Source organism: Teleopsis dalmanni, chromosome 2 (genome assembly GCF_002237135.1).
Source record: "Teleopsis dalmanni isolate 2A chromosome 2, ASM223713v2, whole genome shotgun sequence".
NCBI lineage: Eukaryota > Metazoa > Arthropoda > Insecta > Diptera > Diopsidae > Teleopsis > Teleopsis dalmanni.
Window position 1 is genome coordinate 130,338,659 of NC_051847.1, and position 23,546 is coordinate 130,362,204.

Below are 23,546 nucleotides of genomic sequence, written 5' to 3' on the forward strand. Positions count from 1 at the left end.
AAATAAAAATAAAAAAAAAATAAAAATAAAAAATAAAAATGACCAAAAATAAAAAAAATAAAAAAAAAATTAAACTAATAAAAAATAAACATAAAAAAAAATAAAAATAAAAAAATAAAAATAGGATTTAATAAAAAAGAATAATAAAAATAGAATATAATAAAAAAGAATAATAAAAATAAAAAATAATAAAAATAAAAAATAATAAAAATAAAAAATATTAAAAACAAAATAAAAATAAAAACAAAATAAAAATAAAAAAAATAAAAATAAAAAAATAAAAAAGATTTAAGAAAAAAAATAATTATAATAAAAAAGTAAACTAAATAATAACTTTTATATTACATAAATAAAAAGGTAAACGATTAATAAACTTGTGACCTATAGTTATATTAAAAAAATTCAAATAGATAAAATGAATAAAAAAAAATATAAATAAAAATAAAAAAATTAAAGAAAATAAAAACAAAAAAAAAATTAAAGAAAATAAAAATAAAAAAAAAATTAAAGAAAATAAATAAAAAAAATTAAAGAAAATAAATAAAAAAAATTAAAAAAATTAAAGAATATAAAAATAAAAAAAAATAAATAAAATAAAAATAAAAAAAATAAATAAAATAAAAATAAAAAAAATAAATAAAATAAAAATAAAAAAAATTAAACAAAATAAATAAAAAAAATTAAAAAAATTAAAGAAAATCAAAGAAAATAAAAATAAAAAAAAATAAATAAAATAAAAATAAAAAAAATTAAAGAAAATAAAAATAAAAAAAATTAAAGAAAATAAAAATAAAAAAATTAAAGAAAATAAAAATAAAATGAAACAAAAATAAAAAGATGAAAATAAAAATAAAAAATAAAGAAAATAAAAATAAAAAAAATTTTAAAAAAATAATACAATTAAAGAATATTAAAATTAAAATAACAAAAATAAATGAAAACAATAAAAAAAAATAATAAAATAATGAACAGAAATAATTTATTCAATGTGGTATGAAGGAAAAGTACAATAAACGTAACAGTTAAAATTTAATATAAATAATGAATGTATTTATAAAAGTATATGAATATTTGAAACATTAACATATATTAATACATTTTAAATATGAAGTAAAAAAATAATATTACAAATATAAATAAATAGTACTTAGTAGTGCTGATAATGTCATATAAAAATTTTATTAAAAAAATATATTAATTTTATATTTATTTTGTATATATAAATTAAGTTAATTTTTAAATTAATGTGTGTTTAAAAGTTCAAGAACTAACTAATTTTTTAACTAATTATAATTTTTTAATTAATTATAATTTTTTTGTAAGGTGCCAATGGCATTTTTGGTATCACCATCATCAGTAAGTCTGAATGGGGTGGACGTGCTGCTACTTCAAAATCCTATCTTGCCACTGGTTTAAGCTATGTAGTCATCCACCACTCAGCTGGCGCTTACTGCAGCACCATGGATACCTGCAAACAACAAATGCGTAACATGCAATCATACCACATGGATTCCTTAGGTTGGGCCGATATTGGTTACAACTACGGTATTGGTGCTGATGGTAACATTTATGAGGGCCGCGGTGCTGGTGTTATGGGTGCACACGCTACCAACTGGAATAGCAAATCTTATGGCATTATGTTCATTGGTGACTATAATAACTATAAACCTACCGCCACTCAAATCGCCAAGGCTAAGGAATTGATTGCTTATTTGGTCAGCAAAGGCTATGTATCATCTAGCTACACTGTTTATGGACATCGTCAAGTTGGTTCCACCGAATGTCCCGGTAACAACTTGTACAATGAAATCAAGACCTGGGCTAACTGGAAGGCATAAGTTTTAAATAAAAATATTATAAAGAGCATAATTGAAATATATTAATAATTCCTTGTATCACAAAAAATCTATTTAAGAATTTAATTTTTATAATACTCGAAGTATAGAGTCAAATTTTGTTGGTTTTATTTTTTGGATCTTGTTCTATTTATGTTTAAATTTTATTTGGTAAATATTTTATTTTACCGCTTCTGCACATTCAATGAGAGAAATTTTCTTCAATTCACTTCTGTTAAGTTTTATATGAAGCTGTATTTATTCGATATTTTTGGTATAACACTTATGTAATTGTGGTAATACTTTTCCTGAGCTACCATAATCACACAACGTTTTAGTTTGATTCCTGCTGTTTATTCGGTTTTTACATTCAATTTGTGTTGCTGTACTCGTAAAACAGGCGGCATATTCATTTCTTCACATAGCAGGGAAGAAAAATTTTTTGTGGTTCTTACTAAAGACATGAAATAGAAAAGGAAATTATGTTTGACATTGAAAAACACAAAATATGGAATTTTGAATGTTTTGTTTTAAATATAAATAAATAAAATAAATAAATAAAATAAATAAATAAAATGAAAACAATATAAATAAAAATAAAAAGAGTATCCAAAACAAAACTCATAATATGATCTTTTGTTTTTTGTCGATTGTTTATTGCAGTTTGTAGCGTTACAATGATATCACATAAAGCACCATCAGCTAAACAAAACATTTATCTAGAATTCCATATTCTTCGTTTATATGTGTATATATTCTATATGTGATTAATTATTGTTCACGCTTCAGGTGGAAAAATATAAAATCTTATGTTTGCTTTTCCGAATTCCATTTATATCTCGTGCCACACTTATGTTACGTTATTTTCCTCACAATTTCGATGTCTCTTATCGCCTCAAGTTTTCTACGAAAACAAACTAAAATTCCCACAAGAAAAATAAAAATATTAAAAATAAAATAGAATCAATTTCAATATTTTGAAACTTTAACTTATCGCATTTACGTATTTGTGTTGATAGTCTTCATGGGTTAAGGTGCGTGCGACACGTGCGCCATATGACACATATGCCACTTACGTCAGCCATTATGATGGCGTTCCTGCAGAGCACTGCCAAAGGATATAAGTTTTGTGCTACGTTCGTGAGTGGCAATATGCGATGTCGTGTTCTGTGCATTCTTACAAGTCACTTGACATAAGTAGACTGCTACGTTTCCCTTTTTTTCCTCCAAATTTTCCATTTTCGTCATCAATGTCTTTATGTACTCAGAGCTTAGCACCTTTACATCGCGATGCTCTTGATGGTTTCGCAATGTTGCACTTCTTTGCGCTTCTGGGAAAAAGTTACCACTTGACTTATTTGCTACAATGTTGCATATAATTTGTGATTCGTGTACTTTGTTTGCATAAGGTGTGGCATATGCTAAGTTCCTCATGGTCGGTCGATAGTTGATGGTTGCATTTTATGTTATTGCAATTTGCTTTTATTTTCGCTGCATTCATGCATGCATCGCTTGCAACTTTGCATGCGTTAATGCATGTGCCACTGTTTTCTGCGGGAATATTGTTGCAAGTTTATTAAGTGGGGCATGCGGTGTAAAAATATTACAGTATTTGTGTTACGCATAATAAAATATAGTAGTTGTGTATACAGTAGTTATGCCATAATTTAATAGAAACACTTTCGAAAGGTATTCTGAGCTGTTACTTAGTTTTCAATTACTTTGCGTTTTTTTCTACTCTGCACTTAAATATGTTCGCTTGATGAAAGGTTTTCTCTTGAACGTTAAAATCCCATCAAGTTATTATACCGAAGTACCTGTGCATTGCTGTTGAACTTATAACATTGTAATATTTTGATGATTCCCTATTATATAGTTTTACTGGCATATCAATTAAAACTACAAATAAGTTTATAAAAATATATCTTCTTACTTATCATAACAAATGTTTGAAAAATTTTTTTTATACAAAAAGTTTAAGAATTGTGGAGTTTGTGACAATTTTATAGTATTTATAAATTTTTACTATTAACATGTAGTACACAGATATGTTTTACTTTATTTTATCTGTTTATCTTATTTTTAATTTTATCATTTATCTTATCTTTTATCTTATATTTTATCTTATATTTTATTTTATCTTTTATCTTATCTATTATCCTATCTTATATCTTAACTCTTATCTTATCTTTTATCCTGTCTTATATCTTAACTCTTATCTTATTTTTTATATTATCTTTTATCTTATGTTTTATCTTATCTTTTATCTTAGCTTTTATCTTATCTTTTATTTTTTATCTTATCTTATATTTTATCTTATCCTTTATCTTATTTTTTATTTTATGTTTTATCCCATATCTTATCATATCTTTTGTCTTATCTTTTATCTTATATTTTATCTTGTATCTTATATTTTGTCTTATCTTTGGTCCTATCTTTTATATTTTATCTTATATTTTATCTTATATCGTATCTTATCTTTTATTTTATATTTTATCTTATCTTTTAAAAATAAAAATAAATGCTATCTTTTAAATAAGATAGCACAACAGCGCCGTATGCACGTCGTTATCTGGATGATAGCACAGGATTATATTTTAAAAAACTCGTGAATAGTGCTGCCTTAACATGGTATGCATTTCTTAGTAAAAGTATAACTTTGACGTTCTTAAAGCAGTTAAATTTACTTGAGAAATACACCAGACAAACCTATGAAGGATGGAATAAAAACAATCTGCAAAATCGTCAAATTTATCTGGTTCAATTGGAATAAAATATGCTCAAATAATGAACAAGTCCATATCATGCAGGAATAGATGAGTCTTGCTGTCTTGCTCTTACAACTAGAAGAATCTATCCACCCTTGTTAACATCTTATTGAAAAAATTTAAGGAACCTATTTAAGAATCATGGTTACTTGTGAGAGAGAAAAAAATTTTTACCGTTAATCGTAACACAAAAAAATTATAGAACCTATCAAAGAGTCGGGATGACTTTCAAAATATAAGAAAGAAAGGTAATCTTACTGTAAGTATGTACGCGGCATAACGACTTAGTTATGATTTCATCTGTTAGTTTTACTTGATATTCTAAAACTTACAATATTAGTGGCTTTTGGAAATTTTGGAATATTGTGATACATTTTATTTCACGACCTCTTAATTTGATTAATAAATTTAAAATAACAATTTTAACAATTTTATTTTTGTACTTGATAAGTTAAGCTTATCATTTTGATATGCTTTGATTTTTCCAAGGAAAACTAGTATTCGTAGGTTCTATTCCATCTCATTGTATCATTTTATAATACCAAAGAAAAGCTTATAAATTCGTATTTATTCAATAAAATAATCCTTTTTCATTTTGTTTTCATTGTTAAGAAAAATTCAGATGTCCTTTGCACGTTTCAGTATTTTTTTCTCTCTATTTTGTAATTGATTGGTAATCGTTTTGCGGGGGACTTTCTACTGAAAATGCACATTCCTTCATTAAATTTTATAGCTCACAGCTAATCAAATCAAATCACTTCAAGTTGCTTTCGTGGAATTTATTATACACCTACATAGTTACTTGTATATATACTTTTTTATATACTTTTTTATATACCTTTTTATACAACATACTTTCATTCAATCAATTATTTTAACATATTCATTACATTTTGTTATTGACATATTGAACGCTTCCACTTCTACTCGAAAAGTATCTACGACTACGATTTTTTCTTTAAGGCTGATGTGCAACACGTGTTTCTTGGTGATTTTTATTTGATGATTTGTCGCTGGTGTTGGTGTTGATTTTCGATCAATTTTATTTGCACTTTTAACACAAATTCTGATAACAATCAACTTAAGTGCAATGCCAACAACAAACAAAAACATCATCTTTTCAGCAGATACGTTTTTTCTTACCTTAGCGCAGTCATTCACATCACTCAAATCACGTTGACGTCATTGTTGACTTAATTTTTATGAAAGATACATATTTTTCAGTTTAAAAATTAGTTAGCAAAAATTGATGTTGGAAATTCTATGGTATGAACTTTCAAGATTTTTGATGGATTTTTAACTGGGGGAAGCTCAGCAGCTTCCAGTAAGATAAATTGAATGATGACTTTCTTCTTCTGTGTTGATATCTTGAAATTGATAAAAAAATGGGGTTAAAATTAAAAATGATTCAGATATTTTTTATGAGGAAAATTTTATTTGCTCAAAATCTCAAGAGGTTTGGGAAAAGAAAATAACAAAAAACTACATTTAAAATTTAAAGATAAAAGAACTAACACTTGATGTACTTCATTTTTTTTCCTTATCCACCAAATCCATATAAAATAAATTTTTTGGGAAATAAACTTAATTTAAATTAAATATTTTCTACTAAATTTATTCAATAAATGGCCAATGGGCACTCAACGTTATACTCAATTTATTGCTTCAATTTATTTATTTTATAATTATATATACAATTTAACAACTAAATATTAATGTATTTTCTTGTAGAGGGAAAGTTGAAAAGAAAAACCTATAATATTACTTTATTAATTTTTGCTGAAAGCAACAGGCGTCTGTTCAGAATGAACAAATAGGCATAGTCGGATTCTAGGTACAGTTCCAGACTGTCTGTATAGGATGGCATCAGATTATATGAATTAGTGTGTATGCTTTCAGAGAAATTTTCAGGAAATATTTAAGTAACGAATTAAAAACAAAGAAAAAACTTTGAAGTAAATTTCGACACCTCAATCTATATGGATGGATCGAACATGAATTGCGGGGTAGAAGCATGGATCTGTACGCAGAAACAATTCTCTTAGGTTATCTAATTAGGCAACGGTTTGCAATTCATATCATTGCAATTCATATCAAGAACAGATGTAGGGTTGCCATTTTTATTAAGAGCCAGATATCATTTAAAGTCTTTAAAACTTTCATCACAAAATCAATGATAGTTAAGCAATCGACGAGCGTAACCGGTTAGCTGACATTACCTTCATCTGAGTTCCTGAACATAGGAACATTGAAGGGTACGAGAAAGCTAACAGTTTAGCCTACTTTGGTGCTTTCCTGGATGCGTCCCTCGCATTACCTCCACTTTCCAATTACAATTACTTGCCAATTACAGGTGGAAGACACTTAAGTCATGTGCAACTTCAAGGTTAACATGGCTCACCTATAATAAAACTATATCCTGGCAACTCATCAAAAGAAATCGCGTGACTACTGTAAGTAAGTCTTGCAGTAGTTTCTGGCCATTGGAGTATAGAAACCCAATACAGAAACTGCGCATTTTTCATAATACTCATTGTAGAAGTTGTGGAAACTAACAGGAAGAAGAAACCATAAAATATTTCTATGTGAATGCTCGGCTTTTGTGTCAAGAAGAAATAGATTTTTAGAAAAATACTTCTTTGATATTTTATCAGACAGGAAGAAGAAATCATAAAGTATTTCTATGTGAATGCTCGGCTTTTGCGTCCAGAAGAAATAGGTTTTTAGGAAAATACTTTTTCGATATTTTATCAGACAGTTTATCGGTAAAGACGAAAGACCTTTTAAATTATTTAAATTCGACGGGATGAATTTAGTCTATAATCTTTTGTATTAGGGGTTCTTGCGAGGAATGTGGTAGCAAAACGGCGAAAAATTGCTAGTTGAGGTACATAGAAGTCACATAATGGCCTGCCATTATTTTTTTCTGTTATACTTGTAACAAACCAGTAAAACACTTGCTGATATTGAACTCATGGCATCGTAAGTGATTTTTTCTCTCTAGCTCTTCTAATTCGATAGAAGTATGGGCACATAGGAAGTATGTACCCTCTTCTCATAACATACTAAAAATATTCGGTATTTCAAAATAAAGTTACGCATTATGAGAAAAGATTTTGGTCAACTATCAGAGGTTCATTCATTTTATGCTTAATCAGAATTATTTTCCGTTATCGCTACCTCTTTTTGGCGAGCATCGTGTTCGGCATAATCGGCATTTGTATGGCCGCATAAAAGCAGCAAACCACTTTTTTGACTCGTTGGGGCAGATTCCGGGTAGTACTTATCAAGCCATACTTGAGCTGTCACAGTTTTGAGTTCACTGTTCTAAAGCAGTGGGAATGTCGATGACCTCAGTTTCATTCATCCTCTGGCAATAGTCTAGCATGACTTGGTCCAACCTTTCCATCACAGTCGCATCCAGAACTGTGAGTACCAAAATTGGTACTCACATGATATATATCACATGACATAAAATTGACTTTCCTTCGTTACTTCTGTTAATTATACTAATTATTCTTCAAGAAAAATGCATCTTATTCATTTATTTATTCATTTATATTAGGTGTAGTAAAAAGAAACCCATTATTTTTCAAATATATAACTTTAGTTACCTGTATACCGTGTTGTATAAGTTCGATTAGGTTACGCTAGATAGTGTAAAAAAGATTTCGTACTAGAATTTCGTTCTAAAAATCTTTTGACAGTTTGGTAATTGGTTGTCTCAGTATTGTTTGAGTGTGTGTCATATTTACAGTTTTCCTAATAAAGCTAAAAACGCACGTCAAGCAGCTGAAAATATGAGTATTGTTTGTTTTCGTCGATTCTGTTTCGGTAATTTCGATGTGAAATACTATAGTGCATTACGGACTGGAAGACCAATTGTCGAAAATGTTGATAAAGTTATGAAAATTGTCAAGTCCATCATATAAGCATTGTTTCCATTGCCCAAAAGCTAAAGATTGCACAAAAATCGGGACCATATGAAACCATTTGAATGGTACAACGGGTATGGGTGTCAAATGAGTTAACACAGAAAAATCTGATGAACTAAATTTCGATCTGCGAATCGTTGCTGAATCGCAACAAAATCGACCCATTTCTGAAGCGGTTGGTGACTGGTGATGAAAAGTGAGTATTGATCACTTACGTCAACATCAAGCGAAAACGGTCGTGGTCGAAAGGCGGTGAAGCGACTGAAGGTTTTGCTGTGTGCTTGGTGGGATTGGTATGGAATCATCTAATATAAGCTGCTCCTGTTGCCTCACGGCATATCTCTTAACTCGGAATTGTGCTGTCAACAATTGGGCCGCCTGAAGGAAACAATCGCTCAGAAACGGTCACCTTTGGCCAATAGCAGAGGAATTGTGTGCCATAAGATTAACACTAAGCCACGCACATCGATATTGACATCGATGATTCGTTAAAAGCTGATGGGATGTTCTTATGCATCTGTCTTATAGTCCGGACTTGGCATCAAGTGATTACCATCTGTTTCTGTCCATGGCAAATGATTTTTCTAGTTAAAAAATCGCTTCAAGAGAGGTTTGTGAAAATAGACTGTCTCAATTTTTTGCGATTTTTCTAGTTAAAAATTCGTTTGTGAAAATAGACTGTCTCAATTTTTTGTCAACAAGGGCAAAGACTTCTATGAAAAAGGCATACACCTTTTGTTATTATTATTTGTACATTTATTTATATATTAACTATCTCTAATTACAGTATTTATTAATTCTAGAATCTTTTTAATTCAAAACATACTTTTACCATGAACTCGGTCTTTGAAAACATTTAATTATTTTTTCAAAAAACCAAGAGATGTGAATTCAAAAACACTTTCTGTCTTAATGAGATGGATCACTCTGTTCCCACTTTATCTACCTTTATACTCTACTATGTTATACATATTTAATATGTGCAATATTGATGACTACAATTATTTTTGTACGCCTAACTTTCATCATGCATAGAATAAGTGTACTACGCGCATAACTAAATTTTTTTATTAAGTTATTTTTGTAAAAATTAAATATTTAAACACTTGAAATCTAGTTAAACATGAATTTTGAAAAATTTATTTCACGTCAAATTTTGTTAATAAATTTTGAAGTGGTTTGAAGCAGCCTGGGACTAAAACAAATTTGAATAGGCATATCACAGCAAAATCCAAAAATATTCAATAAAAGTGCTACTGTGTATCATGTGCAGCACTCAAGATAAAAGTGAAATTCATAAAAAATAAAGCAGTGGAACGCATTTTATGACGATACACACAATTTGGCTTGACGTGTTTATGTTATATACGTAGAAAATCTGCAGCCATAAAAATTTTTTTCTGTGCTTATGTGTACGTAAACACTCCAGTGTACTGTATTTCTAATATTTACATAACCCGAATCCTTTGGCAATTTCCTGCCATGTCATAAATAAAATTGAAACCTTGACTTTTGGTTGAAATTTGTTTAACTTTGCGAAAATTTAAAACTGAATTAAATTAAAATAAAGCTTTAAAATTTTTTAAATTAAGAATTTATCAAAAAGCCATTCTGAAATAATATAATCAACACATTAATGAAATCATTATATATGATTCGTTCTAATATAAACACAGCAAGTGAATTTGTTAATAAAACTATCACAGCCAATTAACAAAACTCCATAAAAATGTACTGGCTTTGGGTCAGTGGTTAAGGTGCGCTGACTCTGGGCTTCAAATTTGGCAGGGCACGATTTCAACCCTTGTTACTTGCATTTTTACAAAGATTGTTTTAGAATAATTAAATACAAAAAATAATACCCAAGAACACTGTTGATTGATATTTGGCAATACTCGAAATAACTGTATTGTCATCCAAAAATTTATTTAATTAAAATAATATAAAATGAATATTTGTTGTTATAGTTCACTACTGTTTGAAAAATCTCTTTTAAAATCATAATTTAATTTTCGTTTTGATTTTTTATTTAAATTTTTATTAAATTATTGACAATATGTGAATATATTTATAAGATAATTACGAAAACGCTTCTGGCAATGTTTGGTACACAAATAGTTTAAATATCTCTTTGTAGTGCTGTAGGGAATCACAATTAACGCACACACTCAGCACAATTATAAATAAGCACACATACACATACTACCACACACACATATTTTAAAAGGGAACCAAAAAATTACTCATTTTTTTAAATTTGAAAGAAATTTTTCCTTAAATATAATTTATTTTGTAATTTTGGTTGTACGAGTATCATTCCTCTGGAATCATTCCTCGATAGCTTCGCTCCACTCAACTGTTCCTGAAGGTGGCCTTAAAATGAGGCCATTGTTTTATTTCGTCGAAAAGATGCGTACCAGGACACAGCGTTGCCTTCACTTGTCGATGACCATGCAATGTGTAATTGCCTTGTATGTAGCCCATTTCTGTGCCAAAGGATATGAGTTGCTTCAACTTATCCAGCATGTTGCGTGTAGGAAGTACATCTGCAAAAAGGAAAAAGAAATTTTCAGAAAAGAATTTGCATAAGGAAAAGTTGTAAATGTGCAGCAAAATGGTAACTTATAGGGAAAAATTACATAAAAAGTTGCAAAATTTCTGCTGTGGATGTATATATGAGCTGAGCTGAGCTGAGAGGTACCAAGAAACTGAAGAAAAGTGATGACTTTCAATTTAAGTTGAAAATTTCTGCTTTATTAACTTTTTATGCAGAAATTGCGTAAATTGTTAATTGAAATTTAATTAATATTTTTTGTTTTACGTTTAAACCATAAAATGCTCATAATGTTCATGCTCTCACACTGTACAGTATGGGATTTTTAATTAAAAAGCAATTTAATGAAAGTTTTTGCTGCGTTAAATGATGAAGCGAAATTTAGATTTTGTAAAAAATCTTATAAAACAATATATGTACTTTGTTAATAAATTTAATTTTTTTTCTGTAATAGTTAAATTTGGTATTACCAGAATTTTCAGATTAAACTGCCAGAACTATAAAATTAATCGAATTAATAGACGTGTATGCTAAAGAAATCACCATTATAGCAAAGTATATGAGGCCATTTAAAACCAGATATGTATAAAAGTTCTTAAAAATTTCACTGCGAAAATTAAATTAAGAATAAACTTCTTCAAAACAAATTGCATATTAACAAGATAAATGATTTAAAATAAGATTTCAATTAGTAAACTGTGAAAATTAATACTAAGCTATCAAACTTCCATAACGCGAACTTCTATAACTCGAACTTCTATAACTCGAGTGCTTGGCTTGCTTATGAGTACTCAACAAATGTATGTCTTAACTGAAAATTTAAGTACCATAAAATAAATGTATATTATTTTACTAACACATCAGTCCATATTTGAAATTTCATACGGTTCAATTTTTGATACTAGCAGTCTTAAAATTATATACACATAATTGACCCACTAAGTGACTTCCACGACCACTGATGAAGAATATTTGTCGGTATCCAAAACAGTCCAAAAATTCGTTTGAATAAAAATTAAAAAGATTTTGGAACTGAAACTGTCCTAAGTATTACTATTTTATTTTTCATTTTTAACAATTTTTTTTTTTAATTCTTCACAGTATTATTTTTCTACTAAAATTTCAATATGGAATTCCTCATCCACACAACTGTTGGCCGAACAATTAATCTTATATGCCTAAACATGGGACATCTTTCTTTCAACTCCATCAACCGCAGCACAGCACCAAACCAAACCAAACAGTTCTTTCGGAAAGATATTAATTATTTGGCCAAGTTGTTTTCTTATCCTATTACATCCAAACATACAAACATACAAACAAATCACAACAAAATTTACCACATACACGACCACAGTTCACATAGTTCACGTAGTTCACATAGTTCACCATAGTTTGCGTGCCAGCACAAGCTAAGCAACTTACCTGACCAATTTCCAATTAATGCAATGCCCACACTGCGTTGATTGTATGGTGCAGCATGTGCACCAGAGACATTAAAACCACGTCCCTCATAAATCTCAGCAAACTCATTTGCGTACTTTCCACCGCCTATATCCTTGCTCCCACCACCTCCGATTAGAAAATTGTAACCAATGTCGTCCCAGCCGTGATCTTGCTGATGCGTACGTTGCATCGCACGCAATATCGAAGCACAGGTTACGTTGCTGTGGCACTCCGGAGTGGCGGTATGATGAATGATCACAAAGGGCACGCCGTTGCCACCATTGGCACCACTATTAATTGGGGTGATGTAACGTGCCGGTGCAGCCTGCCAACCAGAACGTGGTGTCCATAACAATTTGTTGTGTGTCTTTGTGGTTTTTGTTGCTGGTGCGGCATGTATTGCCGGTTGTGCTGCAGATACAACAAAAAAGAAGAGAAAAATTAGGAAAAAGTAGAAAAAAGTAATGAAAGATAAGATTTTCTCTGTTGTTTGTTTTTCTTTTTATTTTGGATTCATTTTTCCTAAAAATTGTAAAATGTTTGCATTTGAAATGCATTTAGTTTAGTGCGTTTGACTGCTCAGGACTTGAATTAAAAATTCACTTTGCTGCAATTTATGTTGGCAGAAGTTTGAATGTGGCAGGATGCGTGCAAGTGTGGGTTTTAATTTAGCTTGGCTTTTTCTTTAAAACACATATTTGCATTTCCTCTTAAACCGGAAGGAAAAAAATTTTTTTTCTTTTTTTTGGTAAGATTGATGAATTTGGTTTGACATTTGATGAAATTGTGCGCGATATTCATTTTTATGGAAATTGCTCCTCGCATCTCTGTCTGTTTGTTGTTTATATCTGCCAATGTATAGTACGTGCTTGGCTTTTAGTGTTTTTGCGCTTTTAAGGCTGATTTACGTGCGGTCTTTTTAAGCGTTTGGTATTGTGGTTTGCAATTGATAGACCCTTGATAAGCATGTTGAAGTTTTTGACAGTTAAATGGATGCGGTAGATATTTTGGATAAAATTAATGAATACCGGTAGAATGTAGTAGAATGCTTGTATATCTGAAACTCGAATGTGTCCATTTTTAAGCACCTTCATTTTTACATTTTTACATTCTTACATTCTTAAATTGAAATTTTTAGTTAAAATTCTTAAATACTTTATCATATGGGGTGGGTTATTGTACTAATACATTAAATATTGGTATGAAAAATATGAATTTTAAAATCAAAATATATTTTAAATCAGATTTCATGGTTAAAGTTCACTGTATGCAGAATAATTACTTGAATGACTGAAACTGTTTACATTGTCAAGTGTTGAGCTTAAATAAATAAGCAAAATTCGAATTATCCGCTAAAATGTTCAAATTCGACTGCGTTAATAGAAGTCTCAATTTAACAGGTTCAGTTAACTTATAAGTCCAATTTCATTTAAGTTTGAAAACACTGATACATATATGATGGTTTTCAAACTGATAGGTTGTCTTTACACAGATGATTTTTTAATTCTTTTGCAGGTCTATATCTAAGACTAAGTAAATAAAAAAGGCAATAAAATGTAGTATTGACATATTATATTATGTTAGTTAGTTGTGATGAAGGGAAGAACGAATCCTTCTCAATTAGCTAAGAAAGACGTTTTGAATCTACAAATCTTCGTAATAATGTATAGAAAAGGAAAAGTCAAACTAGAAGTAACCAGAGGCATTTATAAAGGCGAAAGTCTGGTAAATGCTAATGCTGAAGATTTTGCTGAGTGTGTTAAAGAATGGGGCATCCAGAAACTTAAGACTAGTTGTGACCATCTTATATTATAGTATTTACGAAATATTCTGAAAATTAAAGTTTCAATTAAAAAAAGTGTACCTCTATATAGCATTTTCTAATAAAATAAACAATTGATGTTTTATATTATGTTACTTATATTATATTACTTGATGCTTTTACTTGTAAAGATTAATTATTATTCAAAGCTATAGATAAGCAAGATATTGACTTTCTGGATACAGCCATTTGACCTCGGATTTTTAGTAAGAACAGATATTTTGAGTAACTTTTTGCACTGCGCTTTTCGTTATCGGATAAAACTTTTTCAAAAACAAAAAATAATTTTTTGTCGCCCAAAAGTATGCAACTAAAATCGAAAATCGATTTAATTCTTAATATTAAATTGGTATGAAATATAAATTGCTACCACAGGAAAACATAGATGAGGAGGATACATTTTTATGATGCAGTACAAGATATCGGGTTAATGGTACGGGGAAGAATACATAGTATAATGCATTTGTATAATAAACAGTTTTACTAAATTTTAAACAAGAGATTAAAATATTCTATCATGTGTTAAGTGAGATTATCATTTACACAATTTTTATTTTATTCTATACAAAAATATAACACTTAACTACTTGTTTACAAGTTAATAATACTTATTTGTCTAGATATAAAACACATTTTATGTAAATAGGTAACACAAATCAGTTTTTATTTCTAAAATTATTCACAAAAGTTGATAGTCCGTTCTAACAAACCTTAAGTCCACTTCATGACGCACAGGAAGATATGCTGATCTACGGTCCGTCATCAGTTAGAAAATAAATGAAAGATAATGATTCTAGTATAGTTAAAGTTTAGTGTGGGGCAGGGATAAGCCCCCCAGCGACAATAGAGTAAAAGTGCGCAATAGCACTAACATAACTCAAATCCTAACAACAACAACAACAACAACAAATATTTTGTGTTAAGTGATTACTTCAGAATATAGTTCGTTACTTTTAAAAAGTAGTTATTAAATCAGAACGAGCTGATTTGTTAATGGATTTAAATAAAGTCGCTTCTTTTACTTAAGTTTTTCCATTAAACTTTATGTCGATATAGCTTATAGAAGAAGTATAGAAGAAGAAGTTGCTTATAACAGGCGATTTTGCTTAAATTCATTGCAAAATCGGGACACTTCGGAAACAGAAATCATCTGGAGTAGCCTAAACAATATCGGAATAAAATGTTCATGTGCGGCGTCTGTAAGAAGATTTTTTAGGCTGTAAAATCTTTTCTTACAGATGCCGCACTTAGATGGATAACTTATTAAAAATCTAAGTCTCCATAACATATGAAAATATGTTATGGTCTGGTTGATAATCTGTTTATTTCACATATTCAAAAAACAAGTCTATAGTAAAAAAAAATAAATAAATATAAAACCAGAAAAATAATAGTTTCTGCCAAGTTTGAAATTTGTATCCATGTGATCTATATCTAATATCATGTTATTATCTGTATGTAGATATTTAGTTCTTTCCTAAGTTGTAAAAAATACAGTATAGTATGCTTAGTTTTTTTTGTAGAATACACCCCATTATAGGTTATGTCTCTTGTTTTAAAAAAATGTAATAGCATTTAAAAAGGTTATATATCTGTAGGGTTTATTTAAATATCTGTGTATATATGTTTAGTAATAAAACTTTTATCTTACTTGCAATGCTTAATATTAAAATGATGAAAACTTTTTGTATATTTTGTGTGAAATACATTTTAGTAAATATTTTAATCACTTTAAATTTGTTTTCTAAATTTTTTATATTTTAATTTAAGTTTTGTTAAGAACTTTTTAAGTTCTTATTTTGTTGTTTTTTTATTTCAATTTATGATTTTTTTAAGCCACTTAACTATTAATTTATGTTTAAATACTTAGTTTTTTATTTTACATTAATTATTTATTATTCATTAAGTACTTTTTTTTCATTAATTATTTACTTTGAATTAATTATTTATTTTTAATTACTTATTTCTTTTTGATTAATTATTTATTTTAATGTAATTATCAAATTTTTTAATTCAAAATTTTAATGTAAGCTTTGTTTATTTTTTTATATCATCTTTTTTATTTAATTTTGCAATATTTTCTTATGATTATTAAAATTTTTATAAATTTATTTTTTCTCTTATATATTTTACTTATTTTTTAAATCCCACTACTTTAGTAGAGCTGCCTTCAATTACTTAGGACCACAATTACGTTTCTGACCTTTATCAAATAAAATAGCTCAGAATTTATACTAAGCCGCTGCAGTCGTTATTGGTTTTTCTCTCTGCACAAATCTAGCAAAATGTATTTTTTTGAGATTTTATAGCAAAAACAATATTTTAAAAAGGGAAAGTACAAAAAAATCACATTTTCCACTTCGACAATTTAAGCACGAATAAAAACTCAACTCCAGTGAAAAGCAATAAAATAAGTAAAAAATATTTAACAGAAAATGACCAAATTTAAAAAAAGAATTGTAACTGAAGATTTTTCTTATCATTCAAAGTAAAAACTTTCTCGATAGTCAGTTTTACATTTTACACTCCCTGCAAAATGTTAGTAATTATTATTTGTAAGAAAAAATGAAATTAATATTTTATTTTACTTTTTGCTTTTACAATTTAATAGTTGTAAGTTAGTAAAATATAGGAATTTATATTTATTATTGCTTAGCCTTTGCCTATCTGTACTTGCCATATTTGTAAGCTAAATTGTCAATTTGGGAAGTGAAGAAAAAAAAACTACTACTTAATAAGCAGATCCAATTTTAATTCCTTAAAAAAAATTGACAATAAAGCTATAAACTTATATAACAAGTTATAAGAAGTTGTGATTATATATTATATATCCATTATATAATTAAAGATGTTAAAAAAATGTTCCACAAACGTATATATATTCTTGAACCTAAAATGAATATAAGGTCACAGAGATATTATATAAATTGATGTCTAGAAACTGCGTTCAAAATGACATATATAAATTGTATATGCTTTAGTTATGTTTAGATTTTCTTAGTATGTTTCAGTCCCCTTATCGGCATTATGTATCGGGTAAATAGTATGCTCATTAATAACTCATTGGTAACATAAGATGCTGCTTTTAGTTCATACATATATCTAAATTTTTACATCGAATATTCTGTTTTTGAGTTGTTTTTGTCTTTTTATTTCTTATAATCTTATAAAAGTTCTAGTCCAGTATATTGTAAAGTAGAGAACAAATGAGAAATAAAAGACTTCTGTAAATTATCTTTCAAGAAACCATAATATAAAATAGTAGCTTAAGAAGTTTAAGTTGCGCTTAAACGCTTTTATTGGGGGCACCTACTAATTCAATGAGTCGGCATGACTTACCAGATATATTTTACATGATCTATTTTAGTAAGAAAAAGATTTCCTCCTATAAATCTGTAATGATTTTTCTAAGATATTTGTAATGTAGTAGAAGTGATATTAGTAAAATGATATACTTCCTCAAGGGAAAGTGTGAGGGAAATATTTTGATATTTCAGACTTTCTATCACGAAGTTACAATCCGCTAAAGCGATTGTGAACTAATCAACTAAGTGTCCTATTTGAAAGGTAACAAGGAATAAGTTCTGGATTTTTGAGTTTTGGTAGTGATATTCTAGTCAACCTTAACAGCTGTTGGCAGTAAAATAATTTTGATACTGTGATTCTTTAAAGAAGAAAATTTAGGTTCAAAATTATAATTAATAGAAGAAGTTAGATTTGGAGATATATTCTAAGTCCATGAATGGAACACTATAGATCTCAAAGTCGCAGTGTGTATTCTCTCAATATATTTAAACCTAATGTTAGTATGATATGATGTAACATAATACACCAATATTTGATGTAAATAACGCTAACACCTACGTATTCTGTGAAATGCAGTGCGAAATGTCCGTCCCTTTTTTTATCTAGTGTAGGTATGTCCTGCAATATGGGATAATTTCAACTTTCGTTGAAATTAAAGAGGTGTGGGATATTTTATAGTTGATATTTTACACAACACAAGCAGTTGCCATTTTGATTAAAATTTATAGCAAATTAAGAATGTATTTCATACACAACGCCAGGCTCTGAAAAGACTTTTCATGGTACCACAGTACATTGACATCCACAAGGACCTTAAAATTGATCCGATCAAAAAATACATAAAAAATACAGTCCTGAAATTATTTACGAATCTGGCAGATATACTAACACCGCGTTATCGAATCTCAGTATGGTTACAGGTTCCTCGGAGAGGTATGCCTATCTGAGGTCAATTTTCGCTTAGTGTGATGAAGTAATAAAAAATAATACAGTCAAGGCGTAGATAGGGGTTATGAAGAAACCTCGCGCTTAACTGAGAGTAAAGTGTACTGACTCAACTAGTCTCAACATAATAACAATTCTGTTATTACTATGTTGTTAGATTTGTCAATTGACTAAAATGTTCAAATTATGTTAAAAATAATACAAAATAAAATATATTAGCATTATAGAATAATATAAGATAAATACTGGCTTTATACGTTTAACAATTGCATTCCATGTACTTATACTATATATTTTTCTTCAAAACTATAACATTTTTAGAAAAATTTATTATTTATTAATTTATTACTAAATAATAATAAACTTTTTTGTAATATTATTTTCACTTTCAATAAATAAACAACTTTGCATATTTTTTTTTTCATTGTAATCGGAAATAAATAATATTTTTTATATGTTTTTATTAAACAAAACAAATATTTTTTGTTTAATAAATAATCTTTAGTTCTTCCCCTGTATTACACATTTTAGTAAATAAAAGTTTAGTTGCGAGTATTTTTTTTATTTAAAAAACAAAAAATAGAAAATAATGAAAAGTATAATCTTCCCACTCTTGACCTATCACTTGAGATCTCAGCAATGACTCACAATAATTATCTCGTTTGTTTATTTTAAATTTTTAGTTTTTTTTTTTCGCTTGAGATTGTGTGATTTAATAAAATATTTACGCACTTAGTTCTCAATATTTGTATTTCATTTATATTTGCTTTTTTTCATGGTCTTCATAGTAAGTGTTAGTATAAGTATGTATGTTTATATATACATTCATACATACATATAGATATTATAGATTCTTACTTTACATAATACCTTTTTTCTTGTTACTTTTTGTGGTAATTTTATAACAAAGCTTTTGACACATTTCGTCTATTAGATTGGTAAACAGTGTCATCCGCAATCGCCATCTTTTGGCAATCACTTCCTTTCATTCTTAAAACGAACGAAATTTTAGTGAAAGGAAGCATTTCTGTTGTTTCCGTTTCCGCGCTTACCATTTGCCGGTCGACATGGCTCGTAAAATTTGGCGTCTCTGGTTTTTCATTTATTTTTTCCGAGCATCTTTTTTTACATTTTTACATTTTTACATTTTTATTTTATTTCATTTCTCTTAATTTTTTTTTAGCCCTGATTTCTTTTTCTTCTCGTACATTCGCAGTTTGTTATAAAAATATATTCTTCGAGTTGGCAATTTACTTTGAGAATTATTTTATTGTCTTTGTTATGCTGCACAGCAAAATTGGGCAGACGACTTTCATGAATTTCATTAACATAATCAAGTGGCAGGGAAAGCGAAAAATACACGCTTTTCCAGAGTTTTTACTTTCATGCTATATTGTTCCTTTTAGTTTTTATTTAATTTGATATCAGTTTAGTAGCAACAAAGTGGAAAAAGCTTTAATTTAGTAAATTGTTCGAAATAAGTTCACTAAATATTTGATTTACTTAGAAAATTTGTTTTTAAGAAACAACATAAAAGAAATCAAGGACTCATACTATATCCGACAATTTTTGTTATTATTAGATTTCAATCAATTACTTATAATTCGTTATGTATACTCGTATGTTTTGTATAACCCACCATATAGTAGACTAAACATGGGACACTTGTAAAGCTTCACTGTTATTTATAAAAAATCCTTCACATTGTTAATTATATTAATTAAAACAGACTTGGAAAATTTACTTATTAAGAAGTTACTCGCTTCGAAAATAAATTGAATTTTTATGCAGAAAACAACATCGTTGCGGTTGCAAATTTGTTGTTTTTTTTATTTATATACAGCTTTTGCATTTGCATTATTGCTCACTATTCTTTCGTGTTCTTTATAAACATATAATCAACTTCATTCAACTGTAAGTATTCTTCTAAAAAACATTAAAATATCAGGAATGAATGATGAGAATAAGAATAATGATCTCAGTAATGAGAGACCCTTAGCAGATATGGTGACAATAAAATAATTTCTTGAAAAATATTCTATTTAAACATTATCTATAACCCAATTTGTTATCCTCGTATGCTGACGATGTTGCATCCTATATCCTATTGTAACTGCAAATAGACTTTCTACCTTTTTGCAGATACATATTGATGATCTAGTCCAGGGCTGTCCAAAGCACAGCCCGCGGTCCATACGCGGCTAATGTTGAAACAACTGTATGGTCAGCCAAAACGTCAATTAACTAAAATAATTTAAAATGAATTTTTGTTGTTGTAGTTCACTACTTTTCGAAAAACCTCTTGATAAGAAAGATATATATTTATTTCAATTATGTGTTGAGGTAATTTGACACCCACGCCGACATAAAGTTAAGAGCGTATTAACAATTCAGCATAATAGATAATCATCCCAACAAATACCATATTTAGATTTATTTATTTATTATCAACCAGAGAAATTTTAGGAATGAAGGGCTATGTTGACTTCTTAATTCTATTCCAGTGATTTTTTCTCCTTTGTTCACTCTACTTGAGAGCATATGGTCTCAATCTAATTACGATGTCTTATTTTATTTAGAGATAATGTTTTTAATTGTGTCCAGTTCCGTTCTGTAGACTCAAGCTCTGCTATCACCGACCTTCACTATTTATTACGTGGTGTCTCTGGTTTTCGTTTAAATGGGTTTTTTTCGAAACGTGCCCTTATCCATCTCTAGTGTCTTCTCATTATAAAGTATTTAATTTCTTTTTGACTACAAAGTTACCAGAGCGTTTCGTTGCTTATTGTATTATGCCAGCATACTTTGCAGATTATCAGTAGGTGTTTGTTATTGAAACTTTGAAGCTTTTTTATTTCAGAAGTGTTGCTTCATAGCGCGTCATAGATTTCAAACACAATAAGTAGATTTCCATTTTTGTTGATCTTGAAATTTGATGTGATGACTATACTGTTCTTAATTAACCCAAAGTTTTGCTGACTTTGACATCTATATCCTTGACATTCTGGTGCAGTCCAGGTAATTGAAAGACATAAAATCCTGGATTGCGCTGCTATCTAAAGTAAATGGGCGGGAATTATTATAAATTTAATTAACTCGTGTATTAAAGAATGAATCGCATTTAGTTTGTTTTGCATATCGTTGAATGAACTGCTTAAAAGGTATAAATTGTCAGCATAATCAAGGTCTTCTAATCTGAGGAAAACTTTCCACACTATGCCTTTCACTGAACGACTAACCTCGCTTAAATTGTCACCTATCGTAGTAATGAAGAGCAGATGCAGCCTTGTCTAACTCTTCTCATGATGTTTTTGGGTTATTGATATTGTTACTATGATATTGTTACTTGTGTCAGCATACATTACCTATATGCTATAAATATGCCTATAATTTTTTCTGATATTTGTTTCTTACATTGCGAATTCTATGTGGCATTATGTTCAATAATTCGAAAGCTTTTTCGACAGTAGATACAAAGGATCATTCCATTCGAGAGATAATTGAAGATTGTCTCTCTTTCAATCCATTTTGCTTGTATTATTTAATTTAAATATTTAAGTTTTTTAATATAATTTTACGATTTGCTTATAATTCTCTTGTCAGGAATTTACTATAAACCCATCAACACACAATAAAAAATATCTAATTATGTGATTTATATATTACTGATTTAAACTTCATAAAAGTGACAACCGAATCATTATATCACTTTCAACATTTCCATTAGTCTCTCTAGTCGAACCACATTTAAACTAAAATTTATAGAATGTTTGAAACAATTTTACTGACTCTGGATTCACAAAGCAAAACCATAGTGTTAAGTAAATATTTTGGCTACAATTACCGAAACCAAATCGGTGAAACTAATTACTGCAACGAAAAACATATCGATTGACATTTTGGTTCAACCGCTTAAATCACTTAGTGGAATTAACATTATCGCATCATTTGCACAGGATATCGTAAAGTAGTGTTAATGGTGCAATAATCACGCTTTTTGCAATCCAAACAAGGACGTTGATAAAAGCCCTTCACACTTACTTTGTACGAGAACTGCTCCTGCTCCTGCTTCTGCTTCAGCTTCAGCTTCAGCTACTGCTACAGACATAATGTTAATTTTGCTAAAGGTGATATCCTTGCTTCGTTAACTGCTTTCTTCTGCAGAATAAATGTTGTCGTCCACAAAACATGTTTGTGTTGCTGCTTATTTTATTTACTTGTCTCTTGATTCTGGAAAAAATACTACAATCTTGATTGAAGTTCGTGGATGTAGTAATTTACCAGTAGCTGTGGTGCAGAATTTAAAGCATTTGTGGTACGATAAAAGGAAACGGATATTAAAAAAGGAAATAATTACAGTTTATCTAAACAATTAACATAATGGCTGAGAAAACGGGATAAGGAAATAATAAAAAAATAATAATTGCGAGTATATAACACTAAATTAAATATTGTTATAGTGTAAAGACTCGTTCTGACTTGTTATTTCAGATATATTTTTTATAGGTGAAAGGTTAATATTTCATTCAAAACATTTAATTCATTAGAAGTAAATTCTAAGTTCTAGCATGCAGTTTTATTCTTTAAATTCTTTAAATCAATTTAATTAATTATAAACATTTTTATTGAAATTGTTATAGCCAAAAGTAGCATAATAAAATAACTTGGCATATATCTTGACATAAACCTCAACTGTAGAATGCATACTTAAACAAAACGTAAATATTTTAACATTGAAACCGATTAAATATCTCTTATATACAAAACCACAATAAAACCTGTGTAAACTAAAGAACGCCGTTTAAGAATTGATATTATGCAAAAGCATCAATCCCAAACGTTGAGATTATTACTCAACGTACCATGCATTAGGATATTAGGAATTTTCACATGTATACAGATTTTTATATAACATATCGACTGTGCTTGAGAAAA

At 28.7% G+C, this 23,546-nt stretch overlaps 2 protein-coding genes across 3 annotated transcripts in view; both read left to right on the plus strand.

Annotated features, from left to right (window-relative positions):
- The window catches only part of LOC119680468 (peptidoglycan-recognition protein LB-like), a 350,438-nt gene that overhangs the window by 309,238 nt on the left and 17,654 nt on the right, over positions 1–23,546 (plus strand). The window lies entirely within an intron of this gene.
- LOC119680469 (peptidoglycan-recognition protein SC2-like) lies at positions 1,302–1,869 on the plus strand. Its single transcript, XM_038093291.1, has one exon. The coding sequence runs from the start codon at positions 1,461–1,463 to the stop codon at positions 1,836–1,838; it is 378 nt and encodes a 125-aa protein (XP_037949219.1). The 5' UTR covers positions 1,302–1,460; the 3' UTR covers positions 1,839–1,869.